General features: G+C 44.8%; 1 protein-coding gene and 1 non-coding gene across 5 annotated transcripts; both read right to left on the bottom strand.

Annotated features, from left to right (window-relative positions):
* Positions 1-388: 388 nt before the first annotated feature.
* egfl7 (EGF like domain multiple 7) lies at positions 389-27518 on the bottom strand. Of its 4 annotated transcripts, NM_001079441.1 has the most exons (10): positions 27253-27390; positions 22773-22839; positions 15456-15650; positions 11121-11243; positions 8737-8849; positions 8136-8231; positions 7471-7647; positions 5434-5498; positions 3578-3737; positions 392-1304 (listed from the first exon to the last, which is right to left on the bottom strand). In NM_001079441.1, exons 3-10 carry the CDS (start codon positions 15536-15538, stop codon positions 1282-1284), a joined length of 840 nt encoding a protein of 279 aa, NP_001072909.1. In that variant the 5' UTR covers positions 15539-15650; positions 22773-22839; positions 27253-27390; the 3' UTR covers positions 392-1281. The 4 variants fall into 4 exon arrangements, with proteins under 4 accessions (XP_012824157.1, XP_017945364.1, XP_012824158.1 ...); XM_012968703.2 differs by lacking the exon at positions 22773-22839 and having other exon boundaries at positions 389-1304; positions 27253-27518; XM_018089875.2 differs by lacking the exons at positions 22773-22839; positions 27253-27390 and adding an exon at positions 20915-21428 and having other exon boundaries at positions 389-1304.
* On the bottom strand, positions 5625-5693 carry mir126 (microRNA mir-126). Its single transcript, NR_049571.1, has one exon. It is a non-coding gene; the product is annotated as a microRNA mir-126 (primary transcript).
* Positions 27519-27911: the final 393 nt, after the last annotated feature.

The raw sequence follows: 27911 nt of genomic DNA, 5'->3' as shown, positions 1-27911 counted from the left end.
TAGGGGGTACATTACCCCTTATAATACATGAGTGATACTCAGAGTTCCCTGTATAACTCAGCCTGCAGCCTTGTGCCTTTATATGGGGGGCACAGAACCCCTCAGCGACTGCTAATATCCTTATCATTTACAGTAGGGGGTACATTATCCCTTATAATACATGAGTGATACTCAGAGTTCCCTGTATAACTCAGCCTGCAGCCTTGTGCCTTTATATGGGCACAGAACCCCTCAGTGACTGCTAATATCCTTATCATTTACAGTAGGGGGTACATTATATATAATGAATATATCTATATACGGAGGGAAGGTCCTTTGCACTCAATAGGCCAGTGGAAGGCGGCCCCTATGGATTATTATACCCACAATGCAACACAAAAACACATTCTGGTTTCTTCACGTTATTTTATTGTGAATTCAAACATATAAACACACACTTGTGAATCCGATAAGATAAAACAGTACAAAATGTAGCCAATCAGGAGGCTGCTGGTACCATATACAGACTGGCTGTGTGCTATATACATATACCCATAGCAATCTAGTGCTTCCATTGGATCCTATGGGACAGCAACCAGTAGCCGTCGTGCCGAATGTCCCAGCATTCACAACAGCCAATGACGCGGCGCCGTACGGCAGCCCCAGTGCTTTACACTGTACATTAGATCGGGACAGGGGGGCTCAACAACTCTGCACCCCCTGTTGCACCAACAGAGTTTAAGAAGCTTATTTGGTAAAATGTAAACAATGGTCGCTAGGCGTTTCCCCCCTGCTGCTTGTGGGCTGAGCCCCGCCAATGTTTCAATGGCGACTGTAGAGAGTCATTTCTGGGGAGAGACACCCCCCGGGATTGTTATGGATATATAGGATAATAATGCCTATTCTACCAGCTATTTCCTATATTAATCATGCCCAAAATAGTGCCCCCTAGTGTAATTAAATGCGCCTGTATACATTAACCCTTGTTTGGATCACCAATTAAACATGACTTATATGATAATAATAAGGGGCATAGATTGACTCTTAATATCCGCCATGTTCAGTCTCTGTACCCATATCGGGGGGCATTTGGGTGCCGGCAGTGTGGGTGGTTGGCAGAGGGAGAAGTGTCAGCCTCGCTGGCGGGGAGGGTACCTGTCACACTGTATGACACAGCAGCGCAGCCGTGGGATTATGGAGTCCGTCCTGGGAATGCTGATAGAGAGAAGCCCCCGCATTCCTTATATCTCCCAAGCGCAGTACATCAGTGGGGGTCCATGGGGGGGGGAGACGGGCTGCCAATTACAGCTCAGTCTTGCATGAACCTAAAAAACACAGAGCAAATGAAGTTCAGGGGATCATGTGCTTTAGAAAGGGGAGCGGCACGGATTGGGGGGGGGGTTTAGCCAGGCACGGAATGGCAATCTATGGGTTCCAGCTAGTGATGAGCAAATCTATCAAAAGATTTGCGAAACGGCGAAAATGTCGCACGTCAAAAAAATTGTCACCCGCGACTATTCTTTTGTCGCCCGCGGCTATTCTTTTGTCGCCCACGACAATTTTTTTGTCTCCCACGGCTATTCTTTTGTGCTCGCGACTATTCTTTTGTTGCCCACGGCTATTCTTTTGTCGCCCACGACTATTTTTTTGTCGCCCATGGCTATTCTTTTGTGCCCGCGACTATTCTTTTGTCGTCCGCGGCTATTCTTTTGTCGCCAATGGCTATTCTTTTGTCGCCCGCGACTATTTTTTTGTCGCCCGCGGCTATTCTTTTGTCGCCCGCAGGTATTCTTTTGTCGCCCGCGACTATTTTTTTGTCGCCCGCGGCTATTCTTTTGTCGCCCGCAGGTATTCTTTTGTCGCCCGCGACTATTTTTTTGTCGCCCATGGCTATTTTTTTGTCACCCGCGGCTATTCTTTTGTCATGGGTGACAATTTTTGTACGCTTAGCGAATTTTTTCGCGACAAATTTTTTCATCCGTTTCGTGAAACAATCCGCCAATGGCGAAACGCAGAAATTCGCCGGGAATCAATGCCTGGTGAAACATTTCACCCATCACTAGTTCCGGCAAATGCCAGAGGGGCTGCTGTAAGGTGCCATAGGCAGGGCTGTATCTAGGGCCGGTGCCACCCTAACTACGCCCGCTGGAAGTGCCGTCCCTCAGCTCTGACACGCCCCCCCACCCACTACCAGGCCCCCCAGCAACCGTGGGGTCTGCTTCCTCTCTTGCTATGCCCAAGGGCCACCCATATGTAGATACTAGGGATACTTGGGATGCGCCGAACCCGCCCGGGACCGTAGATTAGATACAGCCCTGGCCACAGACAGTTTCTACTTGAAATGCCAGGGCCCATTTTGAGTCCCAGTCCGTACTTGCTTATAGCCCAATAGCCCAGACAGGAAGTGAGGGGTGCAAAATAAACTGCCCCCCCCCCACGATATCTTTCTATCCCCTAATGAATCCTGTCGACTCTGCGGTGGGTTTCGTCGTTTATCCCCCTCGCAAAGGAGAATTCTTTCACAAATCCTTCAGATTCCACAACGGCTTTTGGAATAAAGGGGCCTCTCTCGAGCGCTAAGCAACAAAATATTTGCTTTTTTGCTGCAGTGGAAAGGAAAATAAGCCGAGTGTGTGGGGGCTACTTGGCGCTGGAATCCGCTCGCTGCGCGGAGCTTGCACTCGGCGGCTCGTTAAAGGGGCCGGGGGGGCTTGAGATTAGTGATGCAAATGCACTAAGAAACGGGGGGGATTTGTTCTGCTTGCTGGTTGGCTGGTTTAACCCCTCCCTATACGCCTGACATTAACCCATAATGTGCCGGAATACAGACCTGGACTGGAATACAAATAGGGTTGCCACCTCACCCCTTTAATACTAAATCCTGCCTGGCTAATTAGCAATTAATTTAGATGCATGGCGGCACATAAATCCGTTTGGTCTGCAGCAGGCAGATTCAATATGTGGCTGGTATTAAAGGGGTGAGGTGGAAACCCAAGATACAGGGTGCCATTGTAGGTTTGGGGGTACTAAGGGCAGGGTCAGACTGGAGGGGGGGTGCAGGGCCCACCAGGGCTACTGTTAGGGCCCCTACACCCCAAAATGGGCCCCCACCACCCATCTGACCCCCCGAACGTGCCCCCCAACTTACCTTCAGCATGTCGGGGGGGGGGGAGGTAGACCGGCGCCTCAAGGGAGTGCCCTGTGGGGATTGGGACTGGGGCCCACCAGGTTTTTTCCCGGTGGCCCAGTCCAACCCTGACTAAGGGCTGCTGGGGTCAAAACTGCCTGCCCAGTTTTCCAAATTAGGAAGACCTGTCCCCATGACATCACCGGCCTGCCCCCATGACATCACCAACCCCCCATTCCCCGCCCCCTGCCTGGAGTAAGAAGCCAGAAAAGATGGCAACCCTAACTAAGGGGCAGTTTAATGGCTGTGGTGGAACTACATATCCCAGCATGCCCTTTTAGATTTTGAGATCTACCCAACGGCCCAGAGGGCCTGTAAGATGATGCAGGAAACACAGGCTGCCCAGTTGGCCACAATGGCTTCCTAATGGCTTCCTAGGCCCCTTGGGGTTCTGCCCCATGTTGTACTTACATGTCTCCAGCCTTTCTTCCAGGAAGGAGATCTGTTCGCTGAGCGAATCTATCCGATCCAGCTGCTGGAGGGAGTGCGTCAGTAAAGCGATGGGATCGGCGCGAGCGTCCGGGGAGGTGGTGGTTAAACTCTGGAACGGAGTCAGCAGCAAGTGAAGCTTCTGTAATAAAATATAGGGATATTATAAGTCACAGAGGAGTTCCTTATAATATATAGTGAATAAAGTGCCCCCTATTGTAACATATAGGGATATTATAAGCCCCCGAGGAGTTCCTTATAATATATAGTGAATAAAGTACCCCCTATTGTAACATATAGGGATATTATAAGCCCCCGAGGAGTTCCTTATAATATATAGTGAATAAAGTACCCCCTATTGTAACATATAGGGATATTATAAGCCCCCGAGGAGTTCCTTATAATATATAGTGAATAAAGTGCCCCCTATTGTAACATATAGGGATATTATAAGCCCCCGAGGGGTTCCTTATAATATATAGTGAATAAAGTACCCCCTATTGTAACATATAGGGATATTATAAGCCCCCGAGGAGTTCCTTATAATATATAGTGAATAAAGTACCCCCTATTGTAACATATAGGGATATTATAAGCCCCCGAGGGGTTCCTTATAATATATAGTGAATAAAGTACCCCCTATTGTAACATATAGGGATATTATAAGCCCACGAGGGGTTCCTTATAATATATAGTGAATAAAGTACCCCCTATTGTAACATATAGGGATATTATAAGCCCCCGAGGAGTTCCTTATAATATATAGTGAATAAAGTACCCCCTATTGTAACATATAGGGATATTATAAGTCCCCGAGGGGTTCCTTATAATATATAGTGAATAAAGTACCCCCTATTGTAACATATAGGGATATTATAAGCCCCCGAGGAGTTCCTTATAATATATAGTGAATAAAGTGCCCCCTATTGTAACATATAGGGATATTATAAGCCCCAGAGGGGTTCCTTATAATATATAGTGAATAAAGTGCTCCCTATTGTAACATATAGGGATATTATAAGCCCCCGAGGAGTTCCTTATAATATATAGTGAATAAAGTACCCCCTATTGTAACATATAGGGATATTATAAGCCCCCGAGGAGTTCCTTATAATATATAGTGAATAAAGTGCTCCCTATTGTAACATATAGGGATATTATAAGCCCCCGAGGAGTTCCTTATAATATATAGTGAATAAAGTACCCCCTATTGTAACATATAGGGATATTATAAGCCCCCGAGGGGTTCCTTATAATATATAGTGAATAAAGTACCCCCTATTGTAACATATAGGGATATTATAAGCCCCCGAGGAGTTCCTTATAATATATAGTGAATAAAGTGCCCCCTATTGTAACATATAGGGATATTATAAGCCCCCGAGGAGTTCCTTATAATATATAGTGAATAAAGTGCCCCCTATTGTAACATATAGGGATATTATAAGCCCCCGAGGAGTTCCTTATAATATATAGTGAATAAAGTGCCCCCTATTGTAACATATAGGGATATTATAAGTCACAGAGGAGTTCCTTATAATATATAGTGAATAAAGTGCCCCCTATTGTAACATATAGGGATATTATAAGCCCCCGAGGAGTTCCTTATAATATATAGTGAATAAAGTGCCCCCTATTGTAACATATAGGGATATTATAAGCCCCCGAGGAGTTCCTTATAATATATAGTGAATAAAGTGCCCCCTATTGTAACATATAGGGATATTATAAGTCACAGAGGAGTTCCTTATAATATATAGTGAATAAAGTGCCCCCTATTGTAACATATAGGGATATTATAAGTCACTGAGGAGTTTCAGTGTCTAAAAACAACTCACCTGCTCTAGAACTTCTATTTTGTTCCGGAGTTCTGCCATTTCTTCCCTGACAGAATGTGGAAGGCCTAGAGTAGAGGACACAACAGTGAGACATGATGTTCCCTGCGGCACCCACAAAACTGATTGCACCCCACTCTCTCCCCCCCCCCCCCCCAGGTCCATTGGAGCATCCTTGTCGGCATTATTGGCAGCTGCGCATTATTACTCACGGTACGAGTTTGATGTGACACAGCGCGTACCAAAAGTAATAATGCACAGCCACCAACCTTCTGCGCGGCGGTCTTCCTGAGGTGGGCTACACACTGCGAATCAAAGTCAGTTAGGCACCAAAACCAATACGATCTCCTACGTAACCCTCGCTAAGAAGAGCTGACAATCTATGCAATCTTTGCTAAAGAAGAGCTGACAATCTATACAACCCTTGCTAAAGAAGAGCTGACAATCTATGCAACCTTTGCTAAAGAAGAGCTGACAATCTATACAACCCTTGCTAAAGAAGAGCTGACAATCTATACAACCCTTCCTAAAGAAGAGCTGACAATCTATACAACCCTTAATAAAGAAGAGCTGACAATCTATACAACCCTTCCTAAAGAAGAGTTGACAATCTATACAACCCTTGCTAAGAAGAGCTGACAATCTATACAACCCTTGCTAAGAAGAGCTGACAATCTATACAACCCTTGCTAAAGAAGATCTGACAAAGAAGAGCTGACAATCTATGGAACCTTTGCTAAAGAAGAACTAACACTCTATGGAACCCTTCCTAAAGAAGAGCTGATGGTGTATTCAACCCTTCCTAAAGAAGAGCTGACAATCTATACAACCCTTGCTAAAGAAGAGCTGACAATCTATACAACCCTTCCTAAAGAAGAGCTGACAATCTATACAACCCTTCCTAAAGAAGAGCTGACAATCTATACAACCCTTCCTAAAGAAGAGCTGACAATCTATACAACCCTTCCTAAAGAAGAGCTGACAATCTATACAACCCTTCCTAAAGAAGAGCTGACAATCTATACAACCCTTCCTAAAGAAGAGCTGACAATCTATACAACCCTTACTAAAGAAGAGCTGACAATCTATACAACCCTTACTAAAGAAGAGCTGACAATCTATACAACCCTTACTAAAGAAGAGCTGACAATCTATACAACCCTTACTAAAGAAGAGCTGACAATCTATACAACCCTTACTAAAGAAGAGCTGACAATCTATACAACCCTTCCTAAAGAAGAGCTGACAATCTATACAACCCTTACTAAAGAAGAGCTGACAATCTATACAACCCTTCCTAAAGAAGAGCTGACAATCTATACAACCCTTCCTAAAGAAGAGCTGACAATCTATACAACCCTTCCTAAAGAAGAGCTGACAATCTATACAACCCTTCCTAAAGAAGAGCTGACAATCTATACAACCCTTACTAAAGAAGAGCTGACAATCTATACAACCCTTACTAAAGAAGAGCTGACAATCTATACAACCCTTACTAAAGAAGAGCTGACAATCTATACAACCCTTACTAAAGAAGAGCTGACAATCTATACAACCCTTAATAAAGAAGAGCTGACACTCTATCAGTTAGGAAAGGGAATAAACTAAGAAGCGGCTGTGCTTGCATTTTAGTGTATTTGATAAACACAGCGGCTTCGATGGAAATTACAAATCTGAATAATTTATCACAGAGTTTTATTTTTAATTACTGTACATTAATGTAGCAATAACTTCCTGCTTAGCATGGAAATATTTCCTGGGAAAGCCGTTTGTAAGCGTTTTATGGAGTCTCGGCTAAAATAAAAGCCACACAGTAAAAATGCCCCCCTGGAGTATACTTGCCCTTTATTCTATTAACCAGAGCTGTTTTTGGGGGGGGGGGGGGGCTGTCCTATACATGCTTATAGAGGCTCTACTGCTTTATATCAGTTGAACTTATTGATGAAGGATAACTCCCAGCACTGATTGGCTACTAAAGGCTGCTGGGAGTTGTAGTTTAACCACAGCACAAGGGCCCACTGTATAGAGATCAGACTGTACCTTGTTCATGTACTGATGGGGGAGAGGCAGGGGGCACTGTCGGCTTTGGCACAAGATCACAGCTCTTCCCATCCGCCATTAGCCGGTACCCCCCCAGGCAGCCGCAATGGTAGCTTCCGGCAGAGTTGACGCACAGTTGGGCACATTGATGGCTGCCGTCGCTGCACTCGTCCACATCTGTAAAGAGAAAATAAAGGGGTTGGTCAGAGAGGGCTATTCTAAAACAATTTGCAATTAGTCTTCATTTTTTATTATTGGCAGTTTTTTAATGATTTTACTTTTTGTTCCGCAGCTCTCCAGTTTGGAATTTCAGCAGTTATCTGGTTGTTAGGGTTTACTTTACCTTAGTAACCAGGGAGTGGTTTGAGAGAGTGACTGCTATATGAATAGTAGAGGGGCTCAATAGAGAGAGAAGTAATAAAAAGTAACAATAACAATAAAACTGGAGCCTCACAGAGCAATAGGGTTTGGTTGCCGGGGTCAGTGACCCCCATTTGAAAGCTGGAAAGAGGCCGAAGAAGTAGGCAAATAATTCAGTTACTATAAAAGATAAAAAATGAAGACCAATTGGAAAGTTGCTTAGAACAGCCCATTCTATAACATTAAAAATTAATGTAAAGGTGAATTTCCCCTTAATAAATAGTCATAGGAAATAGAGGTATTACCTGTCTGGCAATAAATCCCTCTCCATCCGGCAGAACATTCACACTTATTAGAAGCGACGCACGTCCCTCCGTTCCGGCACGGCAGTCGACACCCGGCTAAATAACGAGAAAGAGAGTCAGTGGCCCCCCCAATGTCACTGGGCCCCCACAATGTCATTTGGAGCCCCAAAATATTGGAAAGTTGACTTTTTATACTATGATATATTGAAATTGCTCATTAATTAAGGCCTCTATACTCCTGCCCCCCTCCCCAGCAACTGCGGGGTCTGCTTCCTCTGTAGCTCCGCCCCTGGGGTGGGAAAGATGGAAGCACTTAACATTAAGGCCTATTAGAGCCATCTGGGCATGCCTTTCTAATTATTGGGAACATGGGGTCGTGCCCCTATTGCTCATTCTGTCATCGGGGCAATAATCTCGCCGACATCCATCAGCGCAGAGACAAGATGGGAAGGGCAGTGCCCTCTAAATGGGGGGTGTCCCTGAGATGGTTAATAGTTTATTATAGCAATTTAGGGGCAAAACTATGAAACAAATAAGAATATGAGAATATAAAACCATTTGCCAAGCTACCATTGGCCTATTTCCAGAGGAGAATGGGTACCTTGGCCGCAGCTGTGGGTGTGAGCCTCGATCTTCCGCCAACCGGGGCAGCAAGAGTAAAGGGGAAGGGACGTTTTCCGGGAGACTTGCCGGTACGAAACCTTGTAGGTGGTTCTGGAAATAAAAAATAAATAAATAAATAAAAAAAAAATATATATATATATATATATATATATATATATATAGTGTAAGAAATGCACTTTGTGCCTATCTGGGCACTTGCAGTTCTACAGTTTGCCCACAGAGGGCACCAGAGATAAACTGCCACTGGTAATAATGATTATGAGAATAAAACAGGCTACTAATGTGATTATTAACAGGGAGTGGTTATAGTATATGATTATTTGGCTGCTGCAGCTGTTCTGCTTCTGATCCCAGTGATTATGCCGTCGGTGGCAATAAAAGCAACGTATAGAAGCATAACCTGCATTTGCTTGGCTAATTACTTGGATAATTATTAACAGTGTGTGTTTATCCATTGCCAACTGAGCGCACATGTTCAGATTGGTACCTTGGCAATATTAATGGGATGTCTATAAATACACTAAAGGTACCTACAGTCCCTACCCTTGGCACATCTTGCCTTACGATACACTAACCCTCCATTGCCTCCACTTTATCCGGACACTATCTGGCCTTACTATTCACACTGAAGCTTGTTGGGCTGTCAGCCTTGATAAATGTAACAATAGAAAGGTGGCCTATCAGTCACATTCCAATATGAGATTGGTCCCTTTTATGGCCAACTGCAGTTACAACCACCTATTACTTAAGATGGCTATACACGGTAAGATTAGCTTGTTTGGCAAGGTTGCCAAATGAGCGCATCTTCTCCTGAAATGGCCACCTAAAGGTGGGCAATATCGGGCCAATTCAATCGTTTGGCCTAGGGCGAAACAATCAAATTATAGGTGCCATTGGATGGAGGACCGAATCAACAAGCCGATGTGGTCCCCGTTCTGATGAAAAATCAAACCTGCCCGATCAAGATCTGGCCAATTTTAGGCCAGATATTGGTCAGGAAGCCATCGGTGGTGCCCATACACTGAAAGACCAAAATTGGCAGCTGAAATCTGCCTGTGTATGGTACCCATCTTTAGTGTCAGGTAGGCCTGGCTATCTGTGGATTCTGGCAAATGCCAGAGGGGCTGCTGTAAAGGTGGCCATACACGCTAAGATATTGGGAGAAGATCCGCTCGCTTGGCAACCTCACCAAGCGAGCGGATCTTCTCCCAATATCCCCACCTACGGGTGGGCGATATCAGGCTAATTCAGGCTAATTTGGCCCTGGGGCCAAGCGATCGAATTATAACGACAGGTATAGATGCAGCCGGTTCTGGGACCGCATCAACAAGCCAATGCGGTCCCCGATCCAACTACATTTTTAAACCTGCCCGATCAATATCTGGCCGATTTCAGGCCAGATGTCGGTCGGGCAGGCCTGTCGTTAGTGCCCGTACATGGGCCGGTAAACTGCCGAATTGGTCTAAAGGAGCCCATACACGGGCTGATTGTAGCTGGCGATATCAGTCCCTTAGACAGATTCGGCAGCTTATCGGGCCGTGTAGGGGCACAAATGACGGGCCTGCCCGACCGATATCTGGCCTGAAATTGGGCAAATATCGATCGGCAGGTTAAAAAATTTAGTCAGATCCGGATTTACTGTGCCTATTACCAGCGTTGTAATTCGATCGATTGGCCCCAAGGCCAAATGACTGAATTACCTTAAATTCACCCGATATCGCCCACCCATAGGTTGAGAAGATCTGTTCATCTGGCGACCTCGCCAAGCGAGTGGATCTTAGCGTGTATGGCCACCTTTAGGGACCGATATCAGCAGCTGGAATCGGCCCATGTATGGCCACCTTTAGGGACCGATATCGGCAGCTGGAATCGGCCCGTGTATGGCCACCTTTAGGGACCGATATCGGCAGCTGGAATCGGCCCGTGTATGGGCACCTTTAGGGACCGATATCGGCAGCTGAAATCGGCCCATGTATGGCCACCTTTAGAGACCGATATCGGCAGCTGGAATCGGCCCGTGTATGGCCACCTTTAGGGACCGATATCGGCAGCTGGAATCGGCCCATGTATGGCCACCTCAAGATACCATAGACAGTCAGTATTTAGTGGGTCTGTAGGGGGATGTTTGGACCATGATTGGACTGGGATTCAATATAGGCCCTGGGAAGTACACAGAGGCCCAAACAGCCCCCCACCGGCCCAATAAATAGTGACTGTCTATGGCATCTTACAGCAGCTCCTCTGGCATTTGCCAGAAACCACAGATTGCCAGTCTGGGCCTCTGGGTACTTGAAATGCCAGGGCCTATTTCGAGTCCCAGTCCGGAGCTGGTATGACTCCTCAAGGTGCCCAAGTGCTTACCTGTAGGTGCTGCAGATCCTATGCCCGTCGCAGAGCGTGACGATAGGGCTATGCACAGGCTGCACAAAGGACTGGGTAACAGACACGGTGCCAGCGTGCCCGGCTGCCGAGCAGATCCTGCGCCTTTAAGGGAGAAGAGAGAGAACTCGTTAGAATAAGGATCTAAAACAAGAGCTGACGTACGGAGCACAAATCGCTTAACTTCCTTTCTAGAGAAATGATTCGGAACGCGCCGAAAAGCCCAATTACGCCGAGGCCTGAGTGCCGCCGGGTGCCAACCGGAGACAAAGAAAACACATTAAAAAGTCATGATTTGGGTAGATTTTTGAGCGTGCAGATTGCCGGCTCTTTGGCGGCGGATTGAGAGTGGCAATATATCAAAGGGAGACGACAAGTCCTATTATTTAGAGTGCGCCGGCGACGGAGCAATGCGGAAGAGCAGCCAAATGCAATTAATGTACTTTGATACAATTGCTACCAGGGGAGGACTAATGCGCAGCCACTTTATAAATGAATTAATTATGGGTTGTAACGCTTACTTAATTTATTGCCGTGAAATATCACAGTGTGGCAAAGCGGAACGGCTAATCCACAACATGGCGGATACCGGGGTGTTATGGTTGCTCCCACGCCACAATGTGCTGTGGCCTCAGGGCAGGAGTGTGAGAGTTGTAGTTTAAACGCAAGGGCTTGTTTACAATCACTAGGTGCTAAAATGGGTGCTCATAAATCCATAGGGTTGCCACCTGTCTATTTTGGCCTGGACAGCCCGGTTTTCATAAGCCCTATACCTTCTTAGTACTATGTGCCATTGGGTAAACATAGGCACACATACATGCTAGGCCCCATCAGCCAATGAATGGGCAGAGTTCTGCCTTTTGCTCCCACACTACTTCCTGTTACAGTTAGAGCTGCATTATTTCTGGTCATGTGATCTCTGAGGGACCACACAGCCCAGCACAAAATGGTGGTTCAAGGGAAAGGATGTAAAAGGGCAATATTTACTGATATATACAGTATATTCCAGATTGGTGAGATTATTTAATAGGTCACTAAACATAATATAAACTATCTGTTGGTTAAGTATTCATTCTGGGGTTTTCCGAATAAGGGATCTTTCTGTAATTTGGATCTTCATAACTGTTCTGCCCCAATAAGGGGTAATTATATCTTAGTTGGGATCAAGTACAGGTACTGTTTTATTATTACAGAGAAAAGGGAATCATTTAACCATGAAATAAACCCAATAGGGCTGTTCTGCCCCCAATAAGGGGTAATTATATCTTAGTTGGGATCAAGTACAGGTACTGTTTTATTATTACAGAGAAAAGGGAATCATTTAACCATTAAATAAACCCAATAGGGCTGTTCTGCCCCAATAAGGGGTAATTATATCTTAGTTGGGATCAAATACAGGTACTGTTTTATTATTACAGAGAAAATGGAATTATTTAACCATTAAATAAACCCAATAGGGCTGTTCTGCCCCAATAAGGGGTAATTATATCTTAGTTGGGATCAAGTACAGGTACTGTTTTATTATTACAGAGAAAAGGGAATCAATTAACCATTAAATAAACCCAATAGGGCTGTTCTGCCCCAATAAGGGGTAATTATATCTTAGTTGGGATCAAGTACAGGGACTGTTTTATTATTACAGAGAAAAAGGAATCATTTAACCATTAAATAAACCCAATAGGGCTGTTCTGCCCCAATAAGGGGTAATTATATCTTAGTTGGGATCAAGTACAGGTACTGTTTTATTATTACAGAGAAAAGGGAATCATTTAACCATTAAATAAACCCAATAGGGCTGTTCTGCCCCAATAAGGGGTAATTATATCTTAGTTGGGATCAAGTACAGGGACTGTTTTATTATTACAGAGAAAAAGGAATCATTTAACCATTAAATAAACCCAATAGGACTGTTCTGCCCCCAATAAGGGGTAATTATATCTTAGTTGGGATCAAGTACAGGTACTGTTTTATTATTACAGAGAAAAGGGAATCATTTAACCATGAAATAAACCCAATAGGGCTGTTCTGCCCCAATAAGGGGTAATTATATCTTAGTTGGGATCAAGTACAGGTACTGTTTTATTATTACAGAGAAAAGGAAATCATTTTTAAAACTTAGACTCCTTTATAAGCAAATAATTCTATGGGAGATGGCCTTTCCATAATTCAGAACTTTCTGGATAATGGGTTTCCGGATCCAAAAATACTAGCCCTGAGCTACCAACCAGAAATGTCTATTGAAAGGGAACACTCACCAAGTATAATAGGCAGCAGATGGATGCTAATAGTGATTTGGGCAACCTGCGGCCCTCCGGCTGTTTAGGTTTGACCGTTATACTGTGTATATATTGTATTCTACATAATAAATGTTTTATTAGTGAGCTCACTGGGTCTGTGTTTCCCTGCTCACTCAAGCTGTGAGTCCTGGCCCGATAGCAGGAACATGTGGTTGTACTAAGGGGAAGGGGTCGGTGCCAGTTACTGGTTCCCCATCCCACCCACCATTGATAGGATGATATGGGGGTGCAGGAGGGAATGCCCATGTGTAAGTGATCACAATATCCAGAGCCTGTAATCAACGGCTCCGTCCCTCGGCGCAGGGTGTTTATGTGCTCTGACAGCAAATAGGTAACAAATGTTCCATGGCCGCAGGAAACAGAGACCAGATGGAAGCAGCGCAGGTTGCCTCTGTTAACCCCATCCTGGCCGGGGCCGAGCTACTACATCAGCCTGGTTCTGCCCACGGCTGAGCAATTAATTAAACCCACGCCGGAGACGTAATCACCTCTGCAGCTAAACGCTTGCTACTCAATTAGCCACTCATGCACGTAAATAGGCTTCTAATAACCAGGCGGATAGAGGGAATTAGGGGATGGTTACTGGTAATTGGCTATGTGAGGCCGCTCTCTACTTAACCGAAGGATGTGATTTGACTTAAATGAAAAAATAAACACATTTACAGGGCAGTGGCGCCTTCTCTGTATATTTGTATATATATTGTACAGTATGAGGGTAAAGCTTATTGTGTGCCCAGAACATTCCTTCTCTGTATATTTGTATTTATACATATGGGAGGGAGGTGCCATAGTGTTTCCCTTAGACAGTACAGTATGGGGGTACAGCTTATTGTGTGCCCAGAACATTCCTTCTCTGTATATTTGTATTTATACATATGGGTAGGGGGTGCCATAGTGTTTCCCTTAGACAGTACAGTATGGGGGTACAGCTTATTGTGTGCCCAGAACATTCCCTCTCTGTATATTTGTATTTATACATATGGGTAGGAGGTGCCATAGTGTTTCCCTTAGACAGTACAGTATGGGGGTACAGCTTATTGTGTGCCCAGAACATTCCTTCTCTGTATATTTGTATTTATACATATGGGTAGGAGGTGCCATAGTGTTTCCCTTAGACAGTACAGTATGGGGGTACAGCTTATTGTGTGCCCAGAACATTCCTTCTCTGTATATTTGTATTTATACATATGGGTAGGAGGTGCCATAGTGTTTCCCTTAGACAGTACAGTATGGGGGTACAGCTTATTGTGTGCCCAGAACATTCCTTCTCTGTATATTTGTATTTATACATATGGGTAGGAGGTGCCATAGTGTTTCCCTTAGACAGTACAGTATGGGGGTACAGCTTATTGTGTGCCCAGAACATTCCTGCTCTGTATATTTGTATTTATACATATGGGTGGGAGCGGCCATATTATCTCCCCTAGACAATACAGTAGAATTGTCACCTTATCTATCCATGTGTGGCTCACTAATGTATGGCGCCATACTTGCCTATTGAAGGACCCACATCAGTTATGGTTCTTAAGGTGACCTGGCCCTCCAAAGCAACTTGTTGGTCTGTGTATGGGCCCAACTGCCCACATATCAGTCTGTCTGGTTTTAAGATCCCTCCGGACAAGAAGCATATTGGCTTTGATGTGTTCCTTGTCCGACAGGTCTTCTGGGTCCAACAATCAGACCAGGCTCAACATTTGGGTGGCCAAATTGGGCCCAGATCCATTCATTTGGGGATCTCACCAACCAAGCGGATCTGCCCGTGTATGTATATATTCAGCAGGGCAACTGCAAGCTGTATGGGTCGGAGTACTTTATCTTTTTCCTTGACTATAACTCTCCCCCTATGTTGTTAGTGTATAGGGCAGGGATGTTAGTGACCCCCCCTGGGTGTACAAACACACAATTTGTGCTTCCTGAGCACAAAACACTAAAACCCAGAGCATTCCCCTACCTTTGTCTCTCCCCCCCACAGTCCCAGAGCAGAGAGCCAGAGCCAGACGCCCCCCAAGGGTCCCCTTACCCTGTCCGGTACAAATGCTCGGCGGCGCCGCCCACTGCCAGGATGAGAAGGTATCCCGTTACCAAGCAGCTGACTTTCCACATGGTCTGGCAGCCCCGGTGGCGGCGACTCTCCCGCGGTGCAATGGTGAATAAATGAGTTCCGTGCGTTCTCTCCCCTCCGCCGCTCCTATAGCCGGGGCTTCAATGGAATTCCCTGGAACACAAAGCAAAGGGGAGAACTTGTTTCAATTCATATTTATTCGGGGCCCCGTGGGGTCTCTCTACACAATAAACTGCTGTCATTTTCATCATAGCGGGGGGGGGGGGCATGTGATTTAGGCTATTCATTCAAACGGTTAAATAGCATTTTTCTATTTTTGGGGTCTTGAAATGGATCATAAACTCCAAATTGTAGGAGGCCAAGTGTGAGCTTTGGAATCTGCCCATCTGGAGGCCATGCCAGCACGCTTACAGCTCCCAGAATCCCCTGCGGTGGCGGCCATGCTGGATCTGTAATTCTCATGAGGATATGGGATATGGGGTATAGTTCCCCTTTAAACTGCAAGCAGAGGAGTCTGGGACAGACCTTCATGTCTGACTCCTGTGTGTATGAAATGTAAATGCTGACATATAGGCCAAAGTCCCAAGGGGGCCTGGGGGGACCCATCCATCAGGCGGCGCGGCCCGGGGACGCGTTTATGGTGCGTGGAGCATTATTCGGGAATTGCCAGTAATTGCCGGAGCAAAAGGAATGAATTCTTGAACAGGAGGGGGCTTGTTGCACGCAAGGCGTGACGGGAGGACTGGCAAATTTAACCCTTCTCTCCCTGGATGGGGGATCATTAATACCCCAACACTGGCCATAGTCACCTTGTACCTATTATGCTGCCCCTTTAAAAGAATGTATCCTTCCACTGCCCCAATAAAGCTATTGTCACCCATACAGGTCTCAGAGCAGCCAATCACAATGGCTCATCTCTGCTGCCCCTCCAATCACACAAGTGGGGTTCTTATAGCACCTACATCTGCCCCACACAGGCATAACGGGAGTGGTGCAATGTTTCAACTTTCTATTCTTCGTCAATACCCCTCCCTATCTATATAAAGGGGTTGTTCACCTTCAACATAACCATTAATAAGTGCTATTCTGAGACAATTTGCAATTGGTCTTCATGTTTTTATTATTTGTGTATTTTGAATTATTTAGCTTTTTATGTACCGGTTTGAAATTTCAACAATCTGGTTGCTAAGGTCCAAATTACCCTAGCAACTAGGCTTTGATTGGAATGAGAGGCTGGTATATGAATAGAAGAGGGCCTGAATAGAAAGATAAGGAATAAAAAGTAACAATAACAATAAAACTGGAGCCTCACAGAGCAATAGGGTTTTTGGCTGCCGGGGTCAGTTATCCTGTTGCTAGGGCTCAAATTACCTTAGCAACCATGGAGTGGTTTGAAAGAGAGACTGGAATATAAATAGAGGAGGGCCTAAATAGAAAGATAAGTAATAAAAAGTAACAATAACAATAAAACTGGAGCCTCACAGAGCAATAGGGTTTGGCTGCCGGGGTCAGTTATCCTGTTGCTAGGGCTCAAATTACCTTAGCAACCATGGAGTGGTTTGGTTGAGAGGATGGTATATGAATAGGGGAGGGGCTGGATAGAAAGATAAGGAATAAAAAGTAACAATAACAATAAATCAGGAGTCTCACAGAGCAATAGGTTTTGGCTGCCGGGGTCAGTGACCCCCATTTGAAAGCTGCAAAGAGTTAGACGGCAAATAATTCATAAACTATAAAGAAAATATGAAAACCAGTTGAAAAGTTGCTTAGAATTAGCCGTTCTATAATATAAATATTAATATAAAAGTTAGCTGAAAGGTGAATCTCCCCTTTGATGGCAGGGAGCTGCCATACTGCTTGCAAGGTGTACAAAGGCAATAAGTAGAGAACATTCACATCCATATACATTTGTTTTTGTTCTAGTTCAGAAACACAAATTTACAATAACAGTTTGGGGTAAGTAACCCCCTAAGGGGGTAGGTACTGCCCTAATTACTCAGTATAGGAAATGTTAGCAATATAGGAGCTAATGATGGATTTAGCAACTAACAATACAGCTCAGTAAATGGACCGTTCCCCCCCCCCCTTGTACCAAATACTCAACCCAACTTCCAGGCCAGCATTCAACCTACAGGGGGCACTGTTTTATTGTCCCATTTATAATAAATATAAAGTAATAATAATAATAAATATTAACAACAACCTATAAACACCAACAGACAATAAATAGGCCTCTCCGTGCCAATATTGTTATTATAATAATGTAAAGCCAGACCCAGATAATTTCCCAAAAGCTGCAGATAAATTACCAACCTATAAAGGGGCAGTTCACCTTCGAATTAACTTTTACTATGTTATAGAATGGGCAGTTGTAAACAACTTTGCAATTGGTCTTCATTATTTATTTCTCATAGTTTTTGAATTATTTGCTTTCAAATGGGGGTCACTGACCCCGGCAGCCAAAAACCTCCAGTTTTATTATTACTGTTATTGTTACTTTTTATTCCTTATCTTTCTATTCAGCCCCTCTCCTATTGATATTCCTGTCTCTCATTCAAACCACTCCCTGGTTGCTAAGGTCATTTGGACCCTAGCAACCTGATAGCGGCTGAAATTCCAAACTGGAGAGCTGCTATGCAAAAAATGAAATAATTAAAAAGTGAAAGATAATAAACAATGAAGACCAATTGCAAATTGTCTCAGAATATTACTCTCTATATCGTACTTGCCCTTTTAATATTGCATTTAACCATGCGTAAGCCACACCCCAGGAAGTGCCCCAGCCCTAAATGCATAGTCAGATAGGTGGTGGCACAGGGTGCAGGAATCCAAGTATGGGTGCAGCTCCCACAGTTTTGCCACTAGGGGGGGTACCATACAAGGGAGACCAATCAGAGAAGGGCTGAAAACTTCTCTCGCCCCCCCTGCAGCTCAGCACTCACTCAGGACTTTTTCCCTGATAGCAGCCGAGAGCAGCGAGGGATCAAGGTTCCAAAGGTAGGGCTGCTAATTTTAACCCCTTTACTCCCTCCAGCAAGAATAACCCCCCCATACAAGAGACCTAACTACAACTTACGACATAGAGAAGAGACGGACGCTTGGCCGAGGATGCTGGGAGTTGCAGTTCTGCAGGGGAAGGCTGATTCCTACACGCAAGCTAATGACTCTGTGCAATCACGGCTACTCCAAGGGAGAGGAGTCCATTAAAGACAGACATGAAGAGGTTAAATTTCCTCGCTGGGACCCTTTAAATCCCACAAGGGGACAGGCAGGCTCGGTGCACTAGGGAAATGGCCGCTTTGCACTTTGCTCGTGCAATCTGAAATATACATTGATGTGAAAGTGACAGGCGGTTCACGGGGATCCCATCCCCCACATGCCAGGGGGAAAGCCCCCCCCCCCCCTTCCCTCTTCCAATTGGATACAGGGCTTTCCCTGACATCATATGGAATTTATCCCACCTGACCCCACACCGCTGTCCCCCCATTCACCGATCACCTGGGGGAGTCCGGCTGGGATTCTGGGATAAAGACCCTCCAGGATCTATAAAGGGACGGGCTGGAAGAAGCCCTAGATCTGTCCCCGAGGAGGTACCAGTGTCTGTCCCATAGGATTCAACTGGTTTCCAGTAAAACAAAAGAACCTGGAAAGTTTCAGACTCCGAATAATGCATAAAATGGAACTTTCCCTATCCCGGAGCCTCGGGCAACTATCCCCAATCTGTACAGCCTTTGGGCAATGTCTCTGTGATATGGAGTCTGAATGGATATTGGGGAGTTGTATCAGGAGTCAGAACCAGCAGTGCAGGGAAGGGAAAGGGACAGACACAGTGACAGTTACACATAACTATAAACCCAGTGAGAATGAGGAATGAATGGATATTGGGGAGTTGTATCAGGAGTCAGAACCAGCAGTGCAGGGAAGGGAAAGGGACAGACACAGTGACAGTTACACATAACTATAAACCCAGTGAGAATGAGGAATGAATGGGTATTGGGGAGTTGTATCAGGAGTCAGAACCAGCAGTGCAGGGAAGGGAAAGGGACAGACACAGTGACAGTTACACATAACTATAAACCCAGTGAGAATGAGGGATTAATGGATATTGGGGAATTGTATCAGGAGTCAGAACCAGCAGTGCAGGGAAGGGAAAGGGACAGACACAGTGACAGTTACACATAACTATAAACCCAGTGAGAATGAGGGATTAATGGATATTGGGGAGTTGTATCAGGAGTCAGAACCAGCAGTGCAGGGAAGGGAAAGGGACAGACACAGTGACAGTTACACATAACTTGAAACCAGTGAGAATGAGGAATGAATGGGTATTGGGGAGTTGTATCAGGAGTCAAAACCAGCAGTGCAGGGAAGGGAAAGGGACAGACACAGTGACAGTTACACATAACTATAAACCCAGTGAGAATGAGGAATGAATGGATATTGGGGAGTTGTATCAGGAGTCAGAACCAGCAGTGCAGGGAAGGGAAAGGGACAGACACAGTGACAGTTACACATAACTATAAACCCAGTGAGAATGAGGGATGAATGGATATTGGGGAGTTGTATCAGGAGTCAGAACCAGCAGTGCAGGGAAGGGAAAGGGACAGACACAGTGACAGTTACACATAACTATAAACCCAGTGAGAATGAGGGATGAATGGATATTGGGGAGTTGTATCAGGAGTCAGAACCAGCAGTGCAGGGAAGGGAAAGGGACAGGGACAGTGACAGTTACACATAACTATAAACCCAGTGAGAATGAGGAATGAATGGATATTGGGGAGTTGTATCAGGAGTCAGAACCAGCAGTGCAGGGAAGGGAAAGGGACAGACACAGTGACAGTTACACATAACTATAAACCCAGTGAGAATGAGGAATGAATGGGTATTGGGGAGTTGTATCAGGAGTCAGAACCAGCAGTGCAGGGAAGGGAAAGGGACAGACACAGTGACAGTTACACATAACTATAAACCCAGTGAGAATGAGGGATGAATGGATATTGGGGAGTTGTATCAGGAGTCAGAACCAGCAGTGCAGGGAAGGGAAAGGGACAGACACAGTGACAGTTACACATAACTATAAACCCAGTGAGAATGAGGGATGAATGGATATTGGGAAGTTGCTTACAATTACAATTTCTTTCACTTGGGTTATTTCCCCTTTAAACCACACAATGGAAAGGGTAAGTAGGGTAAGTACTGTGGTAGGGTAAGGAATGGGTGTATCAAACATTTATTTTAAAACCCTAGAAAATCAATTTACAAATCAAATGTCCCATCTGTCAGCATTTCTAACAAAGACGACAGGGGCCCCACGCCCAACTGGGGGCCCCAAACTCCAACAAAACGCTCTCTATAATAAAGTAATGGGGGCCATAGCCCCTAGTATCTCCTTACGTATTAATAGAATTACTTACCTAATCTAGCGGCCCTCAAGCCCTTCCCATGACGTAAGACCCCCCCTTAGGGAGCGGAGTACTAAATGGGGAGCAACGGCGGGGCTGCCTATCCCTATTGAAAACTGGGGAGCCTATCCAAACTCACGTGAGCCTCTGATTGGCCAGAAAGGTGTTAGAAATGCGTGCTGCTTCCCAATTCATCCCCGGCTGCCATAAAGCAATTTATTCTGGGAACAAAGGGGGAATAACAGGTGGCAGTTGTGCCCATACACGTTATTGTGGGGCAGCTGGTTATTTGCAACAGGGGCTAATAACCGGAATTCCCCTACACCCTTTAATTATGAGCTTCCCACCCCAGTGCCCAATATTTCTCCACTTAAGTCAATGGGGAGGGGGGGTTGGCTTTTGAAGAAAGTTCCCTGGTCCGGCACAGGACCGGGGTGTCCCAATATATATATCTATATATGGACATATCCCAAGCATGAAGCCAGCAGAGACTTCTGGGAGTTGTAGTACAACAGCTGTATGTAGTACAGGTATGGGATCCCTTATCCAGAAAGCTCTGAATTACGGAATGCCCGTCTCCCATAGACTCTATTTTAATCAAATAATTCAGAATTTTAAAACTGATTTCCTTTTTCTCTGTAATAATAAAACAGTACCTGTACTTGATCCCAACTAAGATATAATTACCCCTTATTGGGGGCAGAACAGCCCTATTGGGTTTATTTCATGGTTAAATGATTCCCTTTTCTCTGTAATAATAAAACAGTACCTGTACTTGATCCCAACTAAGATATAATTACCCCTTATTGGGGCAGAACAGCCCTATTGGGTTTATTTAATGGTTAAATGATTCCCTTTTCTCTGTAATAATAAAACAGTACCTGTACTTGATCCCAACTAAGATATAATTACCCCTTATTGGGGCAGAACAGCCCTATTGGGTTTATTTAATGGTTAAATGATTCCCTTTTCTCTGTAATAATAAAACAGTACCTGTACTTGATCCCAACTAAGATATAATTACCCCTTATTGGGGCAGAACAGCCCTATTGGGTTTATTTCATGGTTAAATGATTCCCTTTTCTCTGTAATAATAAAACAGTACCTGTACTTGATCCCAACTAAGATATAATTACCCCTTATTGGGGGCAGAACAGTCCTATTGGGTTTATTTAATGGTTAAATGATTCCCTTTTCTCTGTAATAATAAAACAGTACCTGTACTTGATCCCAACTAAGATATAATTACCCCTTATTGGGGGCAGAACAGTCCTATTGGGTTTATTTAATGGTTAAATGATTCCCTTTTCTCTGTAATAATAAAACAGTACCTGTACTTGATCCCAACTAAGATATAATTACCCCTTATTGGGGGCAGAACAGCCCTATTGGGTTTATTTCATGGTTAAATGATTCCCTTTTCTCTGTAATAATAAAACAGTACCTGTACTTGATCCCAACTAAGATATAATTACCCCTTATTGGGGGCAGAACAGCCCTATTGGGTTTATTTCATGGTTAAATGATTCCCTTTTCTCTGTAATAATAAAACAGTACCTGTACTTGATCCCAACTAAGATATAATTACCCCTTATTGGGGCAGAACAGCCCTATTGGGTTTAATGTTTTATTGATTCTTTAGTAGACTTAAGGTATGGAGATTCAAATTACAGAAAGACCCCTTATCCGGAATACCCTTGGTCCTGAGCATTCTGGATAAGGGGTCCTATACCTGTATTTAAATGGATATAAAGTCTGAACAAGCTAAGTTCCCCTTTAATGGGGCACAGAGGGGGGGGGGGAGAGAACCGTGTATTCGCCCCTAATTACAAACTCATGTCTGTTAGTGAGATACGAAAAAAAACCTTACCTTTTCCATTTGCTCATTTTCACAGGAATGGGCCTGACGGCGCCACGACCCGGTGTTTCTCATGTGCCTGAGAGAGAAAAAGCCAGAAGCGGGGGGGGGGGGTTATTCTGTGCGTCGGGGGGTCCTCGTTAGCAGACACATATTAATTAGGGAACCTTTCATTAATGAGTTATGTTATTGATATTGGGCCGGGGAGGGTGCTGACCCGATTGTACCTGTGGGATTCTGGTAACGGCGCAGAGTCAGCCCCCCGAACCCAAACGCAGCTGAAATTCCCATAAATCCCCTTTCATTTCATTTTTCATTGACTACAAAGTTGCGTGTTCTTCCCAGCGAGCGGTTCCCAGGGCCCGAATTTGGCAGCGCTGAGACTCTTGGCACCTACCCACTAACCAGCTCGGGTCAGGGGGGCACATTTATTACTCCTATATTCCGGGGCTTTATGGGCTCACCGTGAAATACAGTTTATTTTACAGATACATCAGTATGAATAATATGACTAAATACAAATATACAGAGATGGAATGTTCTGGGCACACAATAAGCTGTACCCCCATACTGTACTGTCTAAGGGAAACACTATGGCACCCCCTCCCATATGTATAAATACAAATATACAGAGAAGGAATGTTCTGGGCACACAATAAGCTGTACCCCCATACTGTACTGTCTAAGGGAAACACTATGGCACCCCCTCCCATATGTATAAATACAAATATACAGAGAAGGAATGTTCTGGGCACACAATAAGCTGTACCCCCCATACTGTACTGTCTAAGGGAAACACTATGGCACCCCCTACCCATATGTATAAATACAAATATACAGAGAGGGAATGTTCTGGGCACACAATAAGCTGTACCCCCTACTGTACTGTCTAAGGGAAACACTATGGCACCCCCTACCCATATGTATAAATACAAATATACAGAGAAGGAATGTTCTGGGCACACAATAAGCTGTACCCCCATACTGTACTGTCTAAGGGAAACACTATGGCACCCCCTACCCATATGTATAAATACAAATATACAGAGATGGAATGTTCTGGGCACACAATAAGCTGTACCCCCATACTGTACTGTCTAAGGGAAACACTATGGCACCTCCCTCCCATATGTATAAATACAAATATACAGAGAGGGAATGTTCTGGGCACACAATAATCTGTACCCCCCTACCGTACTGTCTAAGGGAAACACTATGGCACCTCCTACCCATATGTATAAATACAAATATACAGAGAAGGAATGTTCTGGGCACACAATAAGCTGTACCCCCATACTGTACTGTCTAAGGGAAACACTATGGCACCTCCTACCCATATGTATAAATACAAATATACAGAGAAGGAATGTTCTGGGCACACAATAAGCTGTACCCCCATACTGTACTGTCTAAGGGAAACACTATGGCACCTCCTACCCATATGTATAAATACAAATATACAGAGAAGGAATGTTCTGGGCACACAATAAGCTGTACCCCCATACTGTACTGTCTAAGGGAAACACTATGGCACCCCCTACCCATATGTATAAATACAAATATACAGAGAAGGAATGTTCTGGGCACACAATAAGCTGTACCCTCATACTGTACTGTCTAAGGGAAACACTATGGCACCTCCCTCCCATATGTATAAATACGAATATACAGAGAAGGAATGTTCTGGGCACACAATAATCTGTACCCCCCTACCGTACTGTCTAAGGGAAACACTATGGCACCTCCCTCCCATATGTATAAATACGAATATACAGAGAAGGAATGTTCTGGGCACACAATAATCTGTACCCCCCTACCGTACTGTCTAAGGGAAACACTATGGCACCTCCTACCCATATGTATAAATACAAATATACAGAGAAGGAATGTTCTGGGCACACAATAAGCTGTACCCCCATACTGTACTGTCTAAGGGAAACACTATGGCACCCCCTACCCTTATGTATAAATACAAATATACAGAGAGGGAATGTTCTGGGCACACAATAAGCTGTACCCCCATACTGTACTGTCTAAGGGAAACACTATGGCACCTCCTACCCATATGTATAAATACAAATATACAGAGAAGGAATGTTCTGGGCACAAGAATCCAATGACTACATTAGAACAAGTGTTTAAAGTGAGCGACAAACTGGTTGGGTTTAACACGCGCCCCCCGAGCCCCTGTAACAATCCCCGTGCATGTCCCGCACACTCCTCTCTATATGGATCCAATTAGGCAGAGCGTATGAGTTCAGCCGCAGGAAAGTCCATTACTGACAAACGGGGTCTCTCGGGGGGCCCATGGGAAAACTATAAGGGCCAAAAATGTTTTAATGTAAAGAAATAATGTGGGAATCGCACCTAATAAAAAGACTGGGGGGGAGGGTTTATTAAATCCAATTTTCTCCCATTGGCTGGAGTGGAAATCTTTTATACGAGACTGCAGGTTTATAGCAATAGTAAGTGTCTCTTTGTGAGTGCTCCTACTGCATTCAGTGAGACTGCAGCAATGTAGCAGAAGCCAGACCCTGTAGCAGATGTAGAACAGACTTCTGCTACATTGTTTCAGGAGTCAGAACCAGAGGAGAGAAAGGGACAGACAGTGACAGACCCAAACAAAAAAAAATTAAGAAATGTCAGAACTAACCCCCCCGTGGTACCCACCCAGACACAGAAAACTGTAAGTGCAAGGGTTAATAAGGGGCTTTTACAGTTTCGGGAAATTGTTTCGAAACACCTATAATTTGCAAGGTAAAATATGTCATTAACTCGGCGGATTCCTTCGCTGCCCAGACTAAAGGATAGAAATGTTTAAAGGGGAAATCAACCCAAAACTGCTTTTGGAAATCTAATTCTAAGCAAATTTCCCTTTCCCTTCCCTGCACTGCTGGTTCTGACTCCTGATACAACTCCCCAATATCCATTCATTCCTCATTCTCACTGGGTTTATAGTTATGTGTAACTGTCACTGTGTCTGTCCCCTTCCCTTCCCTGCACTGCTGGTTCTGACTCCTGATACAACTCCCCAATACCCATTCATTCCTCATTCTCACTGGGTTTATAGTTATGTGTAACTGTCACTGTGTCTGTCCCTTTCCCTTCCCTGCACTACTGGTTCTGACTCCTGATACAACTCCCCAATATCCATTCATTCCTCATTCTCACTGGGTTTATAGTTATGTGTAACTGTCACTGTGTCTGTCCCTTTCCCTTCCCTGCACTGCTGGTTCTGACTCCTGATACAACTCCCCAATATCCATTCATTCCTCATTCTCACTGGGTTTATAGTTATGTGTAACTGTCACTGTGTCTGTCCCTTTCCCTTCCCTGCACTGCTGGTTCTGACTCCTGATACAACTCCCCAATATCCATTCATCCCTCATTCTCACTGGGTTTATAGTTATGTGTAACTGTCACTGTGTCTGTCCCTTTCCCTTCCCTGCACTGCTGGTTCTGACTCCTGATACAACTCCCCAATATCCATTCATTCCTCATTCTCACTGGGTTTATAGTTATGTGTAACTGTCACTGTGTCTGTCCCTTTCCCTTCCCTGCACTGCTGGTTCTGACTCCTGATACAACTCCCCAATACCCATTCATCCCTCATTCTCACTGGGTTTATAGTTATGTGTAACTGTCACTGTGTCTGTCCCTTTCCCTTCTCTGCACTGCTGGTTCTGACTCCTGATACAACTCCCCAATATCCATTCATTCCTCATTCTCACTGGGTTTATAGTTATGTCTAACTGTCACTGTGCCTGTCCCTTTCCCTTCCCTGCACTGCTGGTTCTGACTCCTGATACAACTCCCCAATACCCATTCATTCCTCATTCTCACTGGGTTTATAGTTATGTGTAACTGTCACTGTGTCTGTCCCTTTCCCTTCCCTGCACTGCTGGTTCTGACTCCTGATACAACTCCCCAATATCCATTCATTCCTCATTCTCACTGGGTTTATAGTTATGTGTAACTGTCACTGTGTCTGTCCCTTTCCCTTCCCTGCACTGCTGGTTCTGACTCCTGATACAACTCCCCAATACCCATTCATTCCTCATTCTCACTGGGTTTATAGTTATGTGTAACTGTCACTGTGTCTGTCCCTTTCCCTTCCCTGCACTGCTGGTTCTGACTCCTGATACAACTCCCCAATATCCATTCATTCCTCATTCTCACTGGGTTTATAGTTATGTGTAACTGTCACTGTGTCTGTCCCTTTCCCTTCCCTGCACTGCTGGTTCTGACTCCTGATACAACTCCCCAATACCCATTCATCCCTCATTCTCACTGGGTTTATAGTTATGTGTAACTGTCACTGTGTCTGTCCCTTTCCCTTCTCTGCACTGCTGGTTCTGACTCCTGATACAACTCCCCAATATCCAAAAAAAGGCTAAAATTGTAATAAAATAAAATAAAGGGGCTGTTGAGTAGTGGGTGCCAGGCATGGATAACAAGAGGAGAAGGTAATTGGTAATTAAATCATATTTACCTGCTGGGTGTAAGTCAGGGTGCAGGCTCAGCCTCCAGACTGGCAGTTGCCATGGTGATTGCAGGCAGTTAGCCCAGCTCCAAGGCTCCTTAGACTTCACCATCGTCTTAAGGAGCAGATTCCTGTTGTGGGCCCCTGAGCTGCTCCTGGCCACCTCCCTGCAATACTGCCACACGAGTGCTAGCTCAGATGACCGAAGGGATGCTTTTTATGCCGCTCTTCCTGTATAAATCAGGATTGGGTTGGACAATCCAGAAGAGGAAATCCTGTGTGTGTTTGGGGCTGATAAAGACTTCTGTTAGAACAAACACTTAAGGCTGCACACATGGGGGGTCTCGGCCTAGCCCGGTGGCACTCGCTGCCCAAGCCTTAGGCACAGGGGGGACACAGGGATCAGCTTTCCAAACTCAAAGCACTTCCATGTTTGTTTAACTGCTAGCGAGGAAACGGCTGTGGGCAACTCGTCCCATCAGCAAAAGCCATAAGCCATTTCCTAATGAGGCAGGAAGCCCCCCAACATCATCTGGTGGTCCCACTTCCTTCCAGATTTCCTATAATGTCATATCATAGAGTGATTGCCCCGGCCTAAATATTGGGTATAATAAAGAATAGGGGCATTTTTATGCACAAATCCAGAGATATTCAGTAAGGATCACATA

The sequence above is a fragment of the Xenopus tropicalis genome, chromosome 8 (genome assembly GCF_000004195.4).
Source record: "Xenopus tropicalis strain Nigerian chromosome 8, UCB_Xtro_10.0, whole genome shotgun sequence".
NCBI lineage: Eukaryota > Metazoa > Chordata > Amphibia > Anura > Pipidae > Xenopus > Xenopus tropicalis.
This window is presented reverse-complemented; position numbering and strand designations above follow the sequence as displayed.